The sequence below is a fragment of the Sus scrofa genome, chromosome 1, assembly GCF_054392235.1.
Source record: "Sus scrofa isolate SSC_HxYL_T2T_F1_AM1 chromosome 1, Sscrofa_HxYL_maternal_Yorkshire_Landrace_v2.0, whole genome shotgun sequence".
Classification (NCBI taxonomy): Eukaryota; Metazoa; Chordata; class Mammalia; order Artiodactyla; family Suidae; genus Sus; species Sus scrofa.
In genome coordinates, this window is record NC_139383.1 from 253,877,310 (window position 1) to 253,896,304 (window position 18,995).

At 42.0% G+C, this 18,995-nt stretch overlaps 3 protein-coding genes across 10 annotated transcripts in view; 1 reads left to right on the top strand and 2 right to left on the bottom strand.

Annotated features, from left to right (window-relative positions):
- Nucleotides 1-127, top strand: part of PLPPR1 (phospholipid phosphatase related 1) — a 337,564-nt gene extending 337,437 nt beyond the window's left edge. The window contains exon 8 of the mRNA XM_084991232.1: nucleotides 71-127. Within this exon, the coding sequence (XP_084847358.1) occupies nucleotides 71-103 (33 nt within the window). The 3' untranslated portion in view covers nucleotides 104-127. The remainder of the gene's footprint in view (nucleotides 1-70) is intronic.
- Nucleotides 1-6,556, bottom strand: part of LOC100515185 (acyl-coenzyme A amino acid N-acyltransferase 2) — a 46,557-nt gene extending 40,001 nt beyond the window's left edge. For 4 of the 7 annotated variants that reach the window (XR_014824796.1, XM_084991169.1, XM_084991168.1 and 1 more), the window contains exons 1-2: nucleotides 6,379-6,556; nucleotides 4,024-4,160 (exon numbers count right to left, since the gene is read on the bottom strand). Coding sequence is in view for 1 of the 7 variants with exons in the window: in XM_084991161.1 (XP_084847287.1) it covers nucleotides 2,112-2,175; nucleotides 4,024-4,117 (158 nt within the window). In the remaining 6 variants the exon portion in view is untranslated. Of the gene's footprint in view, nucleotides 1-2,111; nucleotides 2,176-4,023; nucleotides 4,161-6,378 lie in introns of all 7 variants that reach the window. The other 3 variants (XM_084991161.1, XM_084991175.1, XM_084991167.1) reach the window with 1 other exon arrangement.
- Nucleotides 6,557-12,068: 5,512 nt separating this feature from the next.
- Nucleotides 12,069-18,380, bottom strand: LOC110255172 (acyl-coenzyme A amino acid N-acyltransferase 1-like). Of its 2 annotated transcripts, none has more exons than XM_021066831.2 (3): nucleotides 17,807-18,380; nucleotides 16,598-16,800; nucleotides 12,069-14,541 (listed from the first exon to the last, which is right to left on the bottom strand). In XM_021066831.2, exons 1-3 carry the CDS (start codon nucleotides 18,267-18,269, stop codon nucleotides 13,948-13,950), a joined length of 1,260 nt encoding a protein of 419 aa, XP_020922490.2. In that variant the 5' UTR covers nucleotides 18,270-18,380; the 3' UTR covers nucleotides 12,069-13,947. The 2 variants fall into 2 exon arrangements, with proteins under 2 accessions (XP_020922490.2, XP_084847305.1); XM_084991179.1 differs by having other exon boundaries at nucleotides 12,069-16,200.
- Between the last annotated feature and the right edge of the window lie 615 nt (nucleotides 18,381-18,995).

Here is an 18,995-nt window from a genome sequence, read left to right on the forward strand (position 1 = left end):
CAAGGGGCTGTTCAGGGAACAGTAAGTGTGTGCTAGAGTCAACTAAGTTTGTATCTACTTATATTCCCAGAATCACTCTGCCTCCATGACCGAAGTTACCTGAGATGGCTAGTGTGTCACAAGCTGTTTTTTTTTTTTTTTAATCACTTTCCTATTTGATACTTCAAGACACACAGTTACTTGATGTCAAACTATGAAGTATTATGTTTATCTAGTTAGAAGCTAATATTTTGTACATTTTTTTTTGTATGAGGAAGTGATGTAACTTGCCCTGATTTTTTTTTTTTTTTGGACAGCTTTAATATATTTATGCCAGAATTTTAAAGAAAACTTTCTTGTTCAGGTGTGCATCGAAGAACCACATTTATTCAATGGTTGATGTTGTTTGGTGATATTTGTACACAAACCCTCTTTTCTCAGTTTTATAGATACCAATAAAATGAACGTAATAATTCACTTTAATCTTTTACTACCACGGTTGCTGCCTCTTCTGGAATTTTGGAATTTTAATGAAACTTCACTTTTGTGTTACAGGGAAAATGATGTTGGTTAATGGTCAATCTCAGCAATCAATTGTGCAGGAAAAAATACTACCCTGAAAAAGAACTTTGTGTTCAGATTTCTTGACACGTGATCACATTCAAAGTAATATATTAATAAAAGATCACCTAAGTTACACAACCAGTGACAGGGAATCCTGGATTTGAGCAATGCTGGGCATGATTCTTTCTTACCTAAGGGCCTCTCCTGTGTAAGAAATTCAAGATCACTCTGCAGCCATGCCCTTGGGCTGGCAGGTGATACTGCCACCTGCGTTCCCCAAAAATGCCACTACCAGCCTCCCCTATCCACTCAGTTTTGTATATCTCACTGTACGGACTTTGTAGAAAATGTATATTTTATAGTTTGCACAGTATTACTTTACAGGAAGGGTGGCGGAGCATCTACAGCCTAGAGCCCCAGAGCAACAGCTTGACTTTGTGGCTCCAATTTTAACTGCATCTCATTTTTCTAGCATGGTAATAACTAATGTGTAACTCCTTCGAGAGAAGGCGCTCCCTTGTCTGTACCCATCAGAATGTTCTCTTGACACTTCCATGTTGGTTCTTCTTTAACTTTTCTTTTTGTACATTTTTTTTTCTAAAGAAAAAAGTTATCACAAAAGTATTCTGGCTCGTGTCCTTTGTTTTAAGCTTCATCCCTGGGCAAACGTATTTGAAGAGTCACAGGGTCTGACCTCCCTAAGTGCTTATCCCCTTCAGTTCCATGCCTACTGAGATAAGACCTAATAGAGGCATGACTGATGACCAGAACGTCTTTTCATGATTGAGTATGTGTTTAGGCAAAAGAATTCTTGACGTGAAGACACTGAAAGGCACCTTCTGGATGCCTACCAAGCAAATACCTTTGTCTTCAGCCTGCCCAGAGATACTTCTGAGACATCAGTAAAAACTCAGAGTCATCTTGAGCAAAAGAAGTTACCTCTGCTGAAGCTTTCCCTCATCCCTCACCTCATTCTCTCCTAAAGTTACTTACACTTCCATATACACACACACACACCCTTTTGAGTGACATCTGACTACAAGTTGGGGAAGTGGGCAAGAAAGCAAAGTGTTGAAAGCCCTACTCATGCCAGATGCTAAGCCACAACCATACTCTGGCTGCTCTCAAAACGATGAGCCCAGAGAAGCTGTGCCGATCCCAAGGTCTACACACATCAACACTAATATTAGAATCCAGGTGTGCCCAACTCCAAACTCCATTCTTTCTGCCACATCGAAATGCCTCTGAATCAAATCCTCATCTTTTCAGAGGCCCTTCAATGTGATCACCCTACTGAGGTGAACTTAGGTGGTTCAGGGGATGGTGTAGGGAACAAAAGCACATGATGAGAAAGATGCATTCTGCTCATGAAAAGGGATCATTTGTGAGCTCCAAGTCTTCCAATCTTGTATAAGCTAGTTCAGTACACTGTGACTGTCGCCCAGTTTCAGAGTGATGCATTTCCTACCCATTTTATGTTTTCATAACAGCAATGAGAGATCAGTTTTACTGCACTGTTCCCAAGACATTCTGAAAAATATTGGCAGGATATATTGACGTTACCTTACCTATTTCTAACCACAAAAAGAAGACCATCTACATGGAGGACAGCCAGATGGTATTTCCAAGAACCTAAGCAGAAAAGTGAGGGTTATGCTTCTACTCGTCTCTCTGGTTCCCTTCTGGGAGGACCTGTTAGAAGTGTTCTGAGATCTCCAGCCCCAGACCCCTATTTCTTGGCCTGGGGGGGGTTACTGGTACATGAGTAGAGTGAATGATGCTCCACAGGACACTACCTGGGAGCCCAAGGAATAAGGGCCACACCCCCTGGGCTCAGTGAGCTGGTTCAATTCCTCCTGCTATGACAAGGCAGCCTTAAGTGTTACCCTCGTTTAACTTCAAGTCATTACACAGCCCTCATGTTAATCTGTCGACCCTTCCATTTAAGATTCATTTCTTAGACTTTAGGACCCTTGCACGACAATGCCCTGGGACACAAAGTCTAAATAGGAATGGTTACAATGACTTCAGAATGAACTCTACAATCAGTTTTTCTCTTCTTTAATGGAAAACCCTGGGTAGCCTGATAAGTCAGACTCACTGTGAGAGGGAAGCCAAGAAAAGCCAATGAAAGGCAAATAAGGACTGCATACAGGGAGTTCCCATTGTGGCTCAGCAGTCACGAACCTGACTGGTAGCCATGAGGATGTGGGTTCAAACCCTGGCCTCGCTCGTGGGTTGGGGATCCAGCGTTGCTGAAAGCTATGGTGTAGTTCGAAGACATGGCTCGGACCTGGCGTTGCTGTGGCAGTATTGTAGGCCAGCAGCTGCAGCTCCAATTCGACCCCTAGTGGGAACTTCCATATGCTGCAGGGACAGCCCAAGAAAGCAAAAATAATCATAATGATAATAAGGGTTTTTTTTTAAGTGTGTATACAGGCAACCTCCCGAGACAATTAGCCCCTGAGGATGTGGATGACATCTTTCATTTCTCTGATTCTGCACGCAGAGGAGTACCTGACAAAACCAACAGTTAAACCTTGTCAAATAGATGGATTCCAGGCTTCTGCTTAATTTGGCTGAGGAGACCATGAGTCATTTGGAAATACGGAAAATTCAAACGGGGCCTGGAGGTCCATGAAAGAGACGGATATTCAGATAGAGAAGTCAGGGTGAGGAAGGCGCACTTGGCAGTTATGAGTATGTGGGTGCCTGTCTTGGTAAAGTGGAGCAAGCCCTCCAACTTAGCCACAATAGGCAGAGGGGCTATATAATGCTCCACGGCAGCAGAAGGCAAACCGGCAGATTCCCACACACAGAAGGAGAAGAAATAGGCATCATTGGAATGATTTAAAGAGCAGAAGAGCCAGGAGTAGCATTTTTGTTTCAAAAGCGCTGCCGTGATTTCCTAGTATATGCAACAACCACCATATCAGGAGTGTTAAATATCCTGGAGGCAGATACAAGCACCGGGTTGCCCTCAGTCCCTTTACGGAGCTTACATTAAAGCTGTTACACTACTCTTGTCCTGCTGAATTCAAACGAAGGACTAGATAGGAACCACAAATTTCTCGCCTGTAGCTTTGTTCTAGATTCAGATGTCCCAGGATCAATAGGTGGTTAATGAGCATCTCGTGTGTGTCAGGAATCATGCTAAGAATTGGGAATATCCAATGAAATGGACTTGCTTACCCTCATGGAATTTAGAGTCAAGCGGAAGAAAAGGGACACCACAACAAAACACTCAGAGCTTTGAAGGAAACCTGATTTAGCTAGGCCAAGATATCTGTATAGTGATACACATGTTAGAATGAGGAGGAGGTAACTGGAGAGAAAGTAGAGAAAGCATGAGGCCAAGAGAACAGCATGTACAAACGTCCTGAGGCAAGAAAGAGCTTTACACGTGCAAAGAGCTGAAAGGACGCCAGAGTGCACCCACAATCGGGCGGGCCATTCAAGGGGAAGTTTGGCACCTCTTACCTCTTGCTAAGTCCCTGTGGGTTCCTCGATTTGGTCCAGCTCGTCCTGTGTTAAGGCAGCCACCAGTGGAGTAGCCAGTTACGTCATTCTCCATTTGTTCCCCTTTCTTCCTCAACCTGGTCCCTGCCAGTGAAAATCTGGAAGGCAATTTCAATAACTTGAGACATAGGCATATCCCTAAAGCCCCTTTCAACTCTTGGATTTTTCTCTCTATATACGGGGTTCTCTGACCAATAAAAGTCCCAGGCCTTTAACCCATCAACCATCTTTAAATTCCCCGAGGCTTCACGGTCTATAGCTGTGTATATGCCTAGAGGCTTTAGAGATCCTTTCCAGAAATTCTGAAGAAACTCCACTGGGTTTCTGTTTGACCTCCTGAACTTTGCTCAGACGTCTCTGTTTCGGCCCCCTCTTCACAATCTTGCAAGAATGCCATCTCCATAATGTTCAAGTTTTGGCCTCTCCCCAGCACTGCATCCCAATTAGGATCCACTGCTGGTTCAGCTGTGCCTCCAACAGCCTGTGCCGGCTGCCAGGGATTGTGTGTGAAGCTGACTTGCCCCCTCTCTGACCTCATCCAGCACCATTTTATGTTCCTCTCATAACATAAAGGTGAGGAGAGTATTTGATACATTTGGAACACTGGCCCAGGTCGGGGTGTGGGTTGCAAAAAATTCATGGCAAAAGATTTTCTGTTCTCTGTTGATCATCTCTCTAAGTTGCTACACTGGTCTTCCAATTAAAGAAATCTGAAGTTGAAAAAGAAGAATGGACCCAGATCAATCCCAACGACTCCCCAGTTTGAGCATTCCCACCTCCAGTGGGGGCTTGCCTTAAGGGATTTTGCCCCGCCTGACTGCTGGGAGCCACAAAGTTGCTAAGAAGAATAATCCTGTGTGAGGCCTACCTGTAAGCAATGCTACACCAGAGGCTGAAGAAACTGAAGCTGCAAAGCAGTTTCGAAGAATCCCCCAGCTGATCCTGTTTAGTAAAAATTTCTGAAATATGATTTCCTCTTCTATTCTTGCGCTTCTTTTCTGTCTGACGCTTATGTGTGTTGTGAGTCATTCTTGGCTCATAATATTGGGAACTTTCTCAAATTCCTGAGCTTCCACCCAAGTATGGGCCATTATTTACTTATAAACCTAAGCCCTTGTCAAATAGGTTGAAAACAATTGAACCATGCATAAAGAACTTCCCTAAGAATGGGAAGTTTCCCTTCAGAGGAGTAATAGTAAATACTATGCAGAACTGCCATGTAGGCCTGGAGATCTTTGTTGGACTCTGGTCCGTCCCCATGGAGACAGATTAGGGGTGGTTTGGGTGTTGTCCATGGCCCAACAATTATGGATACTATAAGACAAGACATTTTTTTCTATAATAAACGCTACCTGTTGGGACCCAGCAGGTGGAAATTATTATTATAATTGGCAAGATTCTTTTGATATATAGATTTTATCATTATAAAGATCTTTATAATAGATAAGGTTTATTTAAGACAGTTTATGTTCACACAACCTGCTAATGGTTTGAGGTCAGCCTGACCTCGATAGCAAGCCAAGTGTGAATACCCCACTCCCCATCAATGGCTATTCATGCCTGCTAGAGGAGCACAATAGGTAGCTTAGGCAAGAATATTTATCACCTTATGCCAAATCATTGTTAAAGTAAAAATTAGATACCTATTATTCTGCTTGCTATTTACTTATTTTTTATGAATAAAAGTACAGTTTGTACATAATCTTTATTTAAAATCTAAAACTAAAAGAATAGTTTGGAATAATAAAATAACATATATTGTTGTTTGTATAATCATGCATAAAAGTAAAATGTATAAAAGCTGATGCTCTCCTTTCAATAAACGGGTCATCTGCAGCACTTGCTGAGGGAGTTGGCTCCAGTTCTTTCCCCGCCTGTTTGTAGCCCCTCCTCCTGTTCGTCGTCTCCTGGCTGCTGGGGCTGGACCCTGGCACCTGACAGGATCCAAAAACAAAGTCCCAGGCCTTCAACCCAGGTACCTTGGTGGTTGTCACCTTTATACTGTCTGCCCACTCCCACAACGTGGGCCGCAAACCCACAACCAGCAGGACCTCACAGAGAACATGGGCACAAGCTTATATCTTTAACAAGGTTACCCGAAAGGCATCTTCCAAACCCCTAAAATGTTTTGGTTTTTTTGTTTGTTTCTTTGTGGTTTTTTTTCCCCCCACTATAAAATGAAACTAAGTGCCGAGGTTGACAGCACTTCGCCAGGTGCATCAAGGGACAGACCCTGGAACAAATGGACCAGGCAGCGGCTCCCAGTACTAGCAAGAGGCTCCCAAACCAACAGGCAAAACTTCTGACAGGACTTACCTCCTGGTTAGGCAACCAAATTTGTCACTGGGCCAGCTTCATTTTGCCAGATGCACAGCAAAACCAAATCGCTAAGAAGTTTGTGAGGAGGGGTGGGCGGGAAAGATGTCATCACTAGGCAGCCACGCAAAGACCAAAAACGCTCTCTCAAACCCGCCCCCTGGGAGCCAAGGGGTTTGTGGGATTTGTGGGATAGCCAATAAAGAAGCAGGGCTGTCTGAGGCATGGGGCGTGTAGGAGCGTGATCGGGAAAACGTGCCTTAACCAGGGCTCTGCACAGGTGCGCCGAAGCAAAGGCCTCTGAACTTTCAAAAGGTCACGAGGGATGCCAGCACATGCCCAGCTGGAGGGAGTCTGTGCTAGTCCTTCCTAACCAGCTCAGCTTGAACTAGACACAGCTGAGATTCCAGGTGCCTGGAAAATAACTCGGCCAATCATCTTATTTAGGCTCTGTGCCTGGCTTGGTAGGACAAGCAAGTCTTATAACCACCTTGATCAGTGAAAACAAGTGAAATGGACTTGACTAATCATTATGCACTCTTTCAGAAAGAACCACAGGAAAAAAAAAAAAAAACAGAGTAAGGAAACGAAAAAAGTATGTAAAAACATTTTCAAATATCATCTTTATCACACTGTGTGTAAACTCAGAACACATTTATTAATTGAGGGTGGAATTTTCGCTAATTCAGGCCCAGAATTTGATATCCTCTACTGGTACTGCATCTTGTAGTCAGGATGTCTAGAAAAGCACTTAATTAGTTAAAATGTTACTTGGTTAGCATGCAATTAAAAAAAAAAAGCTGAATAGTGTCTATGGGTATTTGCATAAGCTGTGGAAAAAACCTACCACACAGTTCTTGTTCCCTGGCTAAACTGACTTTTCCATTGTTGACACAACTACATTTCCTCTACCGGTGTTCTTTCTTTTCTGACTTTTTTTTTCATTCAGGGCAATGCAGAACATTCGCTAAAGCTTTCTCACTGAGGTCAGAACACACCCCTGCTTGGTATGATTTTTTTCTTTCTGTACATGTGATACTAAAATATTAGCAAACCCCTCTGTCTTTGGTCAAGTCTGTCTTTTACTCTAATGTGAAAGGCTTTTCATATTTCTTTTTGAAAAACTATTGAAGTCTGTCTTTTACTATTATGTGTTGAGCTAATCCATCTAAAACATTGTAAGGACCCTTATCACATTCACCTCAGTTATATAATATTGGAAGCCATAATAGACAAGAGAAGACTAGTTTATTTCATCTCTAGCTACTGCAACCTGGGTAGCTACTGCTGCCAGGTGGGCAAAATACTAGTTACGTGAGTTGTAGAGGAAGACTATAAACCCAATCCTTTTATAAACTCATCTCTCCTTGCATGAGCTCAGGTAGATTAAAGCCCCCAAGTTTTAGTTTACTCATCTGTTAATGGAAATAGGTTCATAACTACCTACGCTGGAATTTTTTTTTTTCCTTTTCAGCTGTACCCACTGCATATAGAAGTTCCCAGACAGGGACTAAATCCAAGCCACAGCTGCAGCAACACTGCATCCTTAACCCCCTGGGCCAGGCCGGGGACCAAACCCACAAGGCCTCAGAGACAATGCCAGGTCTTTAAGCTGCTGTGCCACAGAGCAAACTCCTGTGATGATTAATTTTATGTATTATATATTGACTGAGCCACAGGGAGCCAAGATATTTGGTTAAAGATTATTCTGGGTATGTCTGTGGGGGTGTTTTGGGATGAGATCGACATTAGACTCAGCAGGCTGAGTGAAATAGTTTCCCTTCCTATTATGGGCGACCCTCATCCAGTCAATGGAAGGCTACTAAGCAGAACAAAAAGGCTGACCTTCCTTTGCAAAGAGGCAATTCCTCCTGCCTAAAAGTTTGAGCTGAGACATCATCATTTGCAGCCTGAAGTCTCATACTGACACATGGGCTGGCCTTGGATCTCGAGCCTGCTGGCTTTAGGACTGAAATTTAGACAATTACCTCTGGTAGTTCTCAGGCCTTCAGACTCAGACTGGAATCAACCCATCAGCTCTCCCTGGGTCTCCAGATTGCAGGTTGCCCATCTGGAGACGTCTCAGCCTCCATAATTGCAGGTGGCCGTTCCTTATAGTCCCTTTCTTTCTAAACAGAATGTTTGTTTTATTTCTCTGGAGAGCCCTGACTAAGATGTTGGTACTGAGAGTGGTTCTAGAGCAACAGAGTTTTGAGGATGATTTTCTAAATTGGATCTGGCCTTTCTGGAATTGACCCTTTATTCTGATTAGATTTACAGATGCCAATAACTCTTTCAAGCAGTAAGGAGAACACTGACAGTCTATGGCATGACTTGGCAATCGTTCTAAGCAAAATGTCAACACTGGATACTCCTACTCAGCCTCTTACAAGAAGCAAAGGGCTGGGTGAATTTGTGATTTTTGGGGACATTTGGACAAGCTGAAGGATATGATGAGATTGGCTGATTGCTCCTCATGTCGCAGGGCAAAGTAGGGAAAGAAAACGATGAGCTCAGGGAGTTACACTCCCAGCTTCTGTGTCCATACATGATCTGAAGGCTTCGATGTGCGCTCTGAAGAACATCCTTATCTTCTGTAGCCACAGGACAGAGACTGCGAAAAATCAAATCCAGCATCTTAACCTGTGAGGGGCTGACTCTCCATGCTCGTTGAACTCACTGCCTCGTGGGCTATCTACTGTTAAAGCTGATGTGAAGATTCAATGGTAGAACTCATGAAAAGCTTTTAGCAGGGCTTCTGGTATGGAGTAAACACTCAATAAGCACTTTTGCTCTGTGTTTCTGCAATACAGATGGCTTGTTTTTCAGTCCCCCTCCAATCAGGAGATGGAAGTGACTCTACTCGCCATCAGAGATTTCACTGCTCCCCACTATTGCATCATCACAGACAAAATGTAACCCAGTCTCCTCCAACAACAACCCATGGTCCTCTAACCTGAGGACCAGGCATAGTATCGAAGCTTATGAAACTTACAGAGTCTAAAAAATGTCTTATAAAATTCAAGACGGTTATGGGTTTTCAATTCATCCTGTTCAATTTTGATTTAAAAAACTCGGTTGTGCCATTTGTCCCTCTACACTGCCTCAGGCCAGGTCCAAAAGAGGATGGACGGCTGTGATGGGAGACGTGTTCGTCATCCCGATAGTCTTCAGTACCAAAGCGCGAAAAGCCCTGGTGCAAATGGCTTCAGGTAGGCACTTTGTTGAGTCCCATAACTAGAAATCCAAAGACTGAGCAACTGTGGGAGCAACATAGTTTGAGCCCCGGTTCCATTTCTCTGCAATTCATTTGGCTCAGACCCTGGGTACTGGTTTCATCCTCAGACAAGCTCCCCTCATGGTCTCAATGTATCCTCCACCTTAAGAAAAAACAACAGCCAAAAGGAAAATTTCCCCCACATGCCAAAATGTCTCTTTCAGACAATCTCCATTCTCTTCAGATGTCTCTGACATCTCATTGGCCAGAATAATACCGTATGCTGGAGTTCCCATTGTGCCTCAGCAGGTTAAGAACTGACATTGTCTCTCTGAGGCTGCAGGTTTGATCCCTCACAGGCCTCAGTGGATTAAGGATCTGGTGTTGCCACAAGCTAAAGCATAGATTGCAGTTGTGGTTCAGATGCAAAATTTTTGTGGCTGTGTTGTAGGCCTGCAACTGCATCTGCAGCTCCAATTCATCCCCTGGCCCGAGATCTTCCAGATGCCAATTAAAAAAAAGAAAAAATTCTGCCACAGGTCCTTCCCTACACTAGTCCATGGATGAAGAATAAAAGACCACTATTATTGGTCTATACCAACTAGCACTCACCTGTCAGAGCTAGAATAAGTCCAGAATCACAGAAGTAGAGGGACGTATGTGGCTACAATTAGGAAGGCAAATGTTTAGGCTACCAACGTTGTAAATGGCAGAGGTTTTTTTTGTTTTGTTTTGTTTTGTTTTTTGTTTGTTTGTTTTTCTTTTCATGGCTGCATCTTTGGCATATGGAGGTTCCCAGGCTTGGGGTCTAATTGGAGTTAGAGCTGCCATTGTACACCACAGCCACCATAACTTGGGATTTCAGCCATGTCTGACACCTACGTCACAGCTCACAGCAAGAACAGATCCTTGAGGGAGGCCAGGGATTGAACCCACATCCTCATGGATACTAGTCAGGTTCATAACCCACTGAACCACAGTGGGAATTCCAGATTTTTAAAGCAATGAAACTTACTTTCAGAAGCAATAGAAATTTATGAAGAGCACATATAAGGATAGGTGGAAAATACCTAGCCATGGTTAAACATAACAATGAAACAGTAGAGTAGCAAGCCTTCGAGACTAAGGCTGCCAGGTCCAGCATTAATTATTAGGTGTATGCAAAGGTGCATAAACCCTTTGTCTTTGAGATAGACTGTCTCACTACCCTAGAAAAGGAATACAATAGGGTGAAAGTTACTGGGATCCATATATATATACATAAATAGAATGATGAAAAGTGTTCTGGAGATAGTTCTGCCATCAGCCAAGAAGGGGGATACAGCTTAGAGAATCAACATGTTTGGAAAAGTCAATTCAGGAGTAATCTTTCCAGAAGTTACAGAAAATACTTAACATGCATCAGAAACCAGGAGAGCACATCCACCCTGCCCACTTTTCATTTGTTTAGAAAATAGTTAGGGGAGACAGGAAAAACAGGTGGAGCAAATTGCACTGATTGGCAACTGAATAGTCTTTGCTGGTGATGGATCTCATTTTTGTTCACGGTCACCAAATGGACATGGTTTTCAATGGATGCTGGCCCATCTCTATGTCCATGGGTCATTCTTCTTTGTGCTGGTGGGATGGTCTCCTTTCCTTTGCCTGTTATTACTTTAGGCATGAGCATGTGATACAGTTCTGCCCCATGGGGTACCAAGCAGAATGAATGAAGACAGTAATAATAAATTCACTCCTAGTCATATCTTGAATTTCAGAACACTAAAAATGAAGAGAAAATTGTAAGATGCTTTCTTTTGGAGAAGGCAGGGAAAAAAATCCCATAAAGTAACAAGAATCAGATTTCGCATTGGCAAGAATGGATGCCAAAAGAAAAAGACCATAGTGCTGAGGGAAAATTATTGTTACCATCAATTTCCATAGGTATAAAAATTATAAAGAGTAAGGGTAAAATAAATATAGATGAAATAATTACTTGAATTTGTACTTAGTAAAAATGGCCAAAAATTGTTAATAAGGCCAATAATTAAAAAGACAAAAGATGGGGGAGGGATGGACTGGGAGTTTAAGATTAGCATATGCAAACTTACATATGCAAGGTCCTACTGCATAGCACAGGGAACTATATTCACTTCCTAGGATAAGCCATAATGAAAAAGAATATATACGTATGTATAACCAAATCACTTTGTTGTACAGCAGAAATTAACACGATATTGTAAATCAACTATACTTCAATAAAATAAAAAGGTTTTAGAAGGCATAAGAAACAGGGAGGAACTAAGAAACTATCAAGGTATAGTTATGTTTAAAGTTATTTATTATAAAATATTATTCTGATATTAATGGGTGTGTTATGTAGAAAAAGATGTAATATATGCTCAAGTTCTAGTCTGTTGGGCAGAAAAGTAAATATTTTGATTCTATCTCTTATTTTTTTTAACTTTTCATTATGAAAAATTGCAAGCATTCATAAAAACAGAAAACAAACTTTATTATACCCATCATCTGGATGTAATAAGTTTTCAGATTTGCCATATTCCTGTAGTATTTTAAGACGTTTCCCAGATATTTTAAACCTTCACCTCTAAATATTCCAGTATACATCTCTAAAAAATTACTTTTTTATATAACCTCAATGTCCTTTTGACACATAACACGATAATTTCTTAGTATCCCTTAATTTCTTTAATTATCCCTTTAATTATCCCTTTTTACCTTGTTCAAACAACACCCATACATAGCATTTGGTTGATATACCTCTTAAGTTCCTTTCTATTTTGAAGAGCCCTCCAGCTCTCTCCAATTCAAAAAGAAAAAATAAAATCCCCCAAAGTGAAAAATTCCAATTTTTTTCCTGCAATTAACTTGAGAAAAGATACAAGGCCATATTGTAATCAACTTGTGAAGAGACCAGCTCATAAAATGACTGACAATCTATGTTTGACTGTCTCCTTGTAGAAGCATTTAACTGTTCACTAGCCATAACATTAGTAAGAATTTTGATTTAATGGCTTGATTGTTATCAAGTTTAACAGTGTTGTTAGACATAGGTCTAAGTAGTGCTGGGCACTCCATATTACATCTGGTCATGAAAGCTATTATGTCAAGTAGATGATTTTTAGAGGTGCTAAGTTTGATCAGTAGGTTCAGATAGTGAAAATCTGACCCCTCCATTGCAAAGTGAGGTACCTTATCACTAGCATATTATCTAGAGGATGAGATTTTGTACTTTGGTAAAATTACTCTTGGGTTTAAGAGGGTAAAAAATAAAAAGTAAATGTCTAGTTAGACATTAACAAAATGAGAACACTGCATCTCTAGGAGCTAGAAAAACAAAATAACAGCAGAAGGAATGAGTTTATTTAAGAGAAACAGAAATTGATGAATCAGGAAAAATTAGATTTGACCAATAAACAACACAAACGCTGTTCTAGGAAAAGATCAATAAAACAGACAAATATTTGGCAAGTCAGACTAAAAGGAAAAAAAGAATATGCAAACAAATAACAGGGAATATGTGAAAAATTCTAAGAGAAAAATACAGGCCAGAAAATAGTGGTGAAACTTTGAGCAAATATAAATGACTAGGTTGGCTCCAAAAGAAATTTTAAAACCAGAATTAGTCAATATGAGAAATTGATCTAATAGAATTAGATGAATGAGCAAAATTAGTCCATTAATGAATGTAATTCACTACATTCAGATATTGGAGGAGAAAAACATTATGAAAATACTGATAACTAACTCTGGTATAGAAATTTCTATGTGCCAGGCACTGTTCTGTTTTAAACTTAATGCATTTAATTTCAACAAGTGCTACAAAGGCACTTACTTTCACTCCTGATTAAAATCATAAAAAAAAATAAGTTTTACGAATAAAAAGCATCACTAAAAAATTAAAGTGTCCCCTAGAATCTATAGCAAGGATTACACTTGATAGTAGTATTAGAACTTTTCATATCAAATGTCAAATTCAACTCAAAATAGCTTAAACAGAAATGATTTCACAAGTAACTTGTGCAAGTTCAAGGAAATTCATCTGGATTGGCAATATCTGTATCCGAGGTTGCCCTAACTGAGATATAAAAGGTTATTAAATTGGTAAGGATATCACAATTTTGATATAACAATGTATCCTGGTGTATATAAACGAGATTCAATTTACAAAAGTTCACATAAAATTTGGTCAGGTATATTTCAGATGCACTTGGTAGTTTGATTTGGCCCAATCTCTTTCAGTTGGCTCAAGACGACTGTAAGTCTGGAAATATCAGGATGGCCTCCTCTTCCATTGACATCCATATCTTACCCACTTTTTTTTTGTCTCCTCACCATTTCATCCCCCTTATTCAAAATTTGCTTCTGCTTCCAACAAGGTTTTGCCTGAAGAATTTCAGGATCTCTCTCCAGGCTTGCTCTTGGGCTGCCTCATGGAGAACAGGGTCCCCTCCCCAGAGCAGGGGACGGAAAAGACCACGGGTCCAGGACCCATAACACATGGGCCAATAGGGCGGCTCTATGAGGTGGCCTGCCCCAGGGTAGAGCAGCATCCTTCCATCGCTTCTCCCATGACTTTGGAGCTGGTTCAGGGCCTGCTCAGCATAGTCTCTGCTATTGAAGCATTCATCATCCCCCCCTATAATGAAGAGGATCGGGCCCTTGGATTTTTCAACAGGAAAGACACTCTGTTGATTCGATTCATCTCGGGGATCCCCCTTGTAATGGCGAAGGCGCACAGCCCCCGAGGCATTGACTTCCATGCGTTCCGGAAATGAGGGAATGGGTGTTAAAACCAGATCCCGGTACCTGAGTGGAAATTCAAAGGCGGCATTGCTCCCATTGATGCAGACAGTGGCTACCACCTGCTTCAGGTAGCAGGCCATGGCCAGCCCAATCTCTGCACCTTTGCTCACAGAGATCACTCCAATTCCTGGCTTTTGGATCTAAAGAACAAAATAAAGGGAACCTATTACAAGCCAGACTCTGAGAAGGAGCTGTCCTATAAGCTCCTATAAGACCAATACAGCATTCTGATGAGAAGAGTCAGAACATGTTGGGTGGGGGTGAGGATCCTGGCACTAGGGTTTCCAGCTTCAGTGACACACAGAGAACACTACCTAGTAACTCTCCTGGAGCCTTATTGTCTTAAGGGGTGGTAATATTACCTACCTTGCAGGAACAAAATGAAGACCAAGCGAAACCATAGAAATAAAAACTCTTCATCAAAAACAGTGTTCTATAAGGCCAAAAGATGTCTAAATGCACCAGCAACATTCAATATCACGGGAGCAGAGGCAGGTAAGCTTTCTGAAGCATCAGATTCTTCTCTCCAGCTAGGGAAAGAAGTGCCCTGCTTTCTTTCTAATGTCGGGTAAGTGGAATTCATATTTAACTAGCATTTTATAGCTACAAAGGATCCAAGGGCTACTCCTGTAAGCACTGCGAGTATAAAGATAAAAGACTTGGATTCCATAAATGATTGCATTGCACTGCCCAGTCCAATAGCAAAAGCAGTAGGTCACAGGAGGGACTCCTTACTTTATAGTAGGCTGTGGAAGCAGAGGGAAAGGAGGAAGCCTATGACCAATGAGAGGGGGAAGGGAATTCTGGACAAACAGCAGCAAATACCTAGCAACCCATGTTTATCTGGCTCATAACTGTAACCCCAGTACATTTCCTTCATCAGAAAAAAAAAAAACATAAATTTTCAAAAGTGATCATTCTGAGATCCAATATTTTTGAGCTCTACTTCAATAGGTATAAGTGGGGCCAAGAATCTGATACTATAAAATACCCCCAATCTGATACTATAAAATACCCCGTGTGCACCCATGTTTGGGAACCATCCATGTGAGGAATGGATCAGGGAGTGGGGGTGAGGGGGCTACACCTGGAGACAGGAAATTAATTAATGCACTCTTTCCCCTTCACTGGTATTGATGATGAGGGACCAGACTAAAACAATGGCAGGGAGGATGAGGAGGGTGTGATGTACAAAGAAAGAACCTAAAACCCTTTGAGATGGGTTGAGGGTGTGGGGAAAGGGAGAAGGAAGGAACCAGCTGGGCACAGGTGACGAGGTGGATTTACTGAGAGTTTGCTATATGCTAGGCCCTCTAGGTGCTTTACACATACTAGCTCAGTCCTTCCAACAGGAAAATGGAGATTCAGCAAGTTTAATTCTCACTCAAGTTGACAACAGTATCAAGGGTGGGAGGTGGACCTGTCCTGCTGAACCTAAATACAAACTGAATTTTGGCACTCGCCCTTTCCCCTCAGAAAATGTCACAAATAGTTACATTTAAGTTGCACGAAAATAAAAAATTAACTCGAAAGCATTTTATCCGGGATTTAATTCTAGGCAGTCCTTACATATACTCAGAAAAATCACACATACACTTGATAATGATGCTACCACTGACGATGGGGATCCTGGTGATGCTCCAATAGGAAATGCATCCTATCTCTTCTTGAGAAGACTCAAGGCTCTCCAGGATGAGAATGTACCAGTCATGGAGTCAGGACGACTTAGTGGTCAGGAGCAAAGACATGGCCAGAAGGGCTCCGTCACTTACTTAAGTGAGGTGAGGATGCCTTCTCACCTGCAAAGTGAGGACCATGTCAAGAGTACTTCCTTCACAAGGTGAGTGTGAGCATTAAATGAGATGGGGCATGTGAAGCAGTTAGCATAGAGGCTAACCTAAGAGTCACCTCATAAACGTTAGGTGCTATGATTGTTTTACCATGTCAGGTTGAACCTCAAGAAATACTTGATGTTTGGACATTCTTCAACTAGAAAATGAATGGCATCCTAATACGCCCACCATTTATTGTCTTCTGTGTGCCTGTAAGCGCTAAGCTGATCCTCATCAACCCAACAATCCTACAAGGAGATATCACTATCTCCAAGTGTAAAGAGACTGCTGCAATAGCCAGAACAGGTATTCGAGATTTTTTTTCTGTAATATTGCCAGGTAAACGGGAAAGTATTTTAGGTACCTTGGGATGAGCCAGTAGCAAGTTGGCAGCTTCCTCAAAATAGTCCAGGTCCACCTCCTGCAGCTGGTTGGGCAGGTCGTCATAGGCAAAATATGCTAAGGCCAGCACTGCAAAGCCATGAGCAGCCAAAAGACCAGCTCGATATTCAAGTAGACCCCCGATGCCCCCAAACAAGTCGATGATTCCTGGGAAAGGGCCTTCCCCTAAGAGAACAAAGATAGAAGAGAATGGGATCAGAAAGAGTAACAGGAGGGTCAAGTAGGAAGCAGTGAAAGTTCAGGCTGAGCAGAATGAATTCCATCTTTACACACACAACAAAATGGCATGTTACTTTTAAAATCTTACTGGATCTCACTTGGTTAAAGGAATTCTGACTTCCATATAAGCTTTGGCAGAACCAGAAAAAAAAGAAAAAATCCACCTGGGAGGAAGATATTCCTCAGTGGAATATTTTATGTTTAAGAAGAAAAGTAGAAAATTACTGTGTGACTTTGTTCAGGTTACTTTGTTATCTCTTTGTTCAGAAATACAAGTTTTTTGGTGGATTTCTTTTTTTCAAAGATCTCTCTAAACGCAACTTGCTGGCTTGCTCACCTGCCATCATGTTGAAAACTCGAACTCGATCCATGTATTTAGGGAATTCTGTCAGAAAACATTTTTAACTTGCAGTATTTAAAGGAATCATATTTACTGCTCATAAAATGTCTTTCAAATGCATGTACTGACTACCATTTGGGGATGGGAACTAGTTTTCCAAAAAGCACCTAATATTGCATAATAGTGCCTCGATAATCTTGCTAGTTGAAAACACAATATTTTTTGGAATTTACCTTGTGGCTCAGTAGTAACAAACTCCACTAATATGCATGAGGGAATGGGTTCAACCTCTGGCCTCTATCAGTGAGTTAAGGATCAGTTGTTGCCCTCAGCTGCAGTGTATGTTGCAGACTGGGCTCTGATCTGGCATTGCTATGGCTGTGGTGTATGCTGACAGCTACAGCTCTGATTTGACCCCTGCTGGGAACATCCATATGTTGAGGCTGTGGCCCTAAAAAGCCAAAACAAACAATCATACATACAAAAAGACAGTATTTTGGCCACTTGGCCAAAAAAATATATATGGGAAATACTAATTCTCCAACATTTGATGCCCTTTTTTGTGTTTTCTTTCCATCACAATGTTATCCATATCACCAAGTTTAGTCTCACCTGGAGGCAGGAAAAGGGCTCCTCGCACCCGCCCTTCTCGGATCATCAGCCGCTGCACCCCAGGGCTGGAGAACCAGCGTTGCACCTCCAGGCTGGCCCTGGGCTGAACCACACCCGACTTTTGCAAATAAACTGAGTCATATAGATCCAGGGTGATCGAAAAGGGGCTGTTCATCACCTCCAGCTTAAGCAGCCTCCCAAAAGGCTTCTCAGGCTTCAGAGACCAGAAGAGGCCCATCGGATGGACCCCCACAAAGTCACCTCCCAAGGCAGGATCCTGCTCCAGGTCCAGCTCACCAGCCTCATTAGCCCTGTAGAAGGCTCTGGACTGGAACAGATTCCCCTTCTCATCCTTCAGCGATGCCATGAGGGTCACCACCTGCAGTGGGGCCAGGCCCATCACTCGGATGTGCACTGGCTCATCTGCAAGGGCACTTGCTGGGGTGGCTGTCAGCTGGAACATTGGCAACCTGCAAAGAGACCAAGCAGAATTTCCTGCCCTGCAGTGGAGAGGAGACTCTGTGTTGGAGACAGATTCCAAGGAAGAGACCCAGGCGAGGCTTAAATTAGGTCTGGCCAAGGTAGACTTCTGGGAACTAGTGCAAAATACACAAGATATTTAGAGGAGGGGAAATAAGGTGGGCAGAGAGTGCTCATTATTCTCATTTCATGTATGAGGAAACAGGCTAAGTGGTGTGCTCCAAGTCTTGTAAATAATTAATAGTAGAACTGGAAATTCAAGCTAGGTCTGACACCACAGCCCCCTCCTATCTTATCCATGGCGACACTGTGATAAATGTTAGTTTTGTGGTTCTGAGTAAGTTGAGCTTCAGTTCTGCACTTGAGATCTTTCCCATATGACCTATTTCACAGGTGTTTGTTAGGATCCAAGCGGGTAATGCAGGATTAAGCGTTTATAGGAAGACTCAGTGCTGCTTTTCACCTTTCTTGCCTATATAAATAAGCAAAATGTTAGCGTGTTGTTTCTTTCCTTTTTTCCTCTCCTTTTGGTTTCCAAGCTCTCCCTGCCATTTTAAGACCAACCACCAGCTCTTTTCAAAATTCCCATTACTTGTTCTTTTTAAGGAAAAATAAATCTTCTTAACCTGCTTTTGTAGTTTTCCAATGGAATGATAAGGTTAATAGTTGTTTGTAGTAAATAGACTATAATATATGTATTATCAGCTTC

Bases quoted from the DNA above. Each gene is read 5' to 3' on its own strand.
- LOC110255172 (XM_021066831.2), bottom strand. From the start codon at position 18,269: ATGTTCCAGCTGACAGCCACCCCAGCAAGTGCCCTTGCAGATGAGCCA. The intron at 16,801-17,806 runs GTGAGACTAAAC...TTGTTCTCTTAG, and splicing joins AGCCCTTTTCCTGCCTCCAG to GGGAAGGCCCTTTCCCAGGA. The intron at 14,542-16,597 runs GTACCTAAAATA...TTTGTTCTTTAG, and splicing joins TGCTACTGGCTCATCCCAAG to ATCCAAAAGCCAGGAATTGG.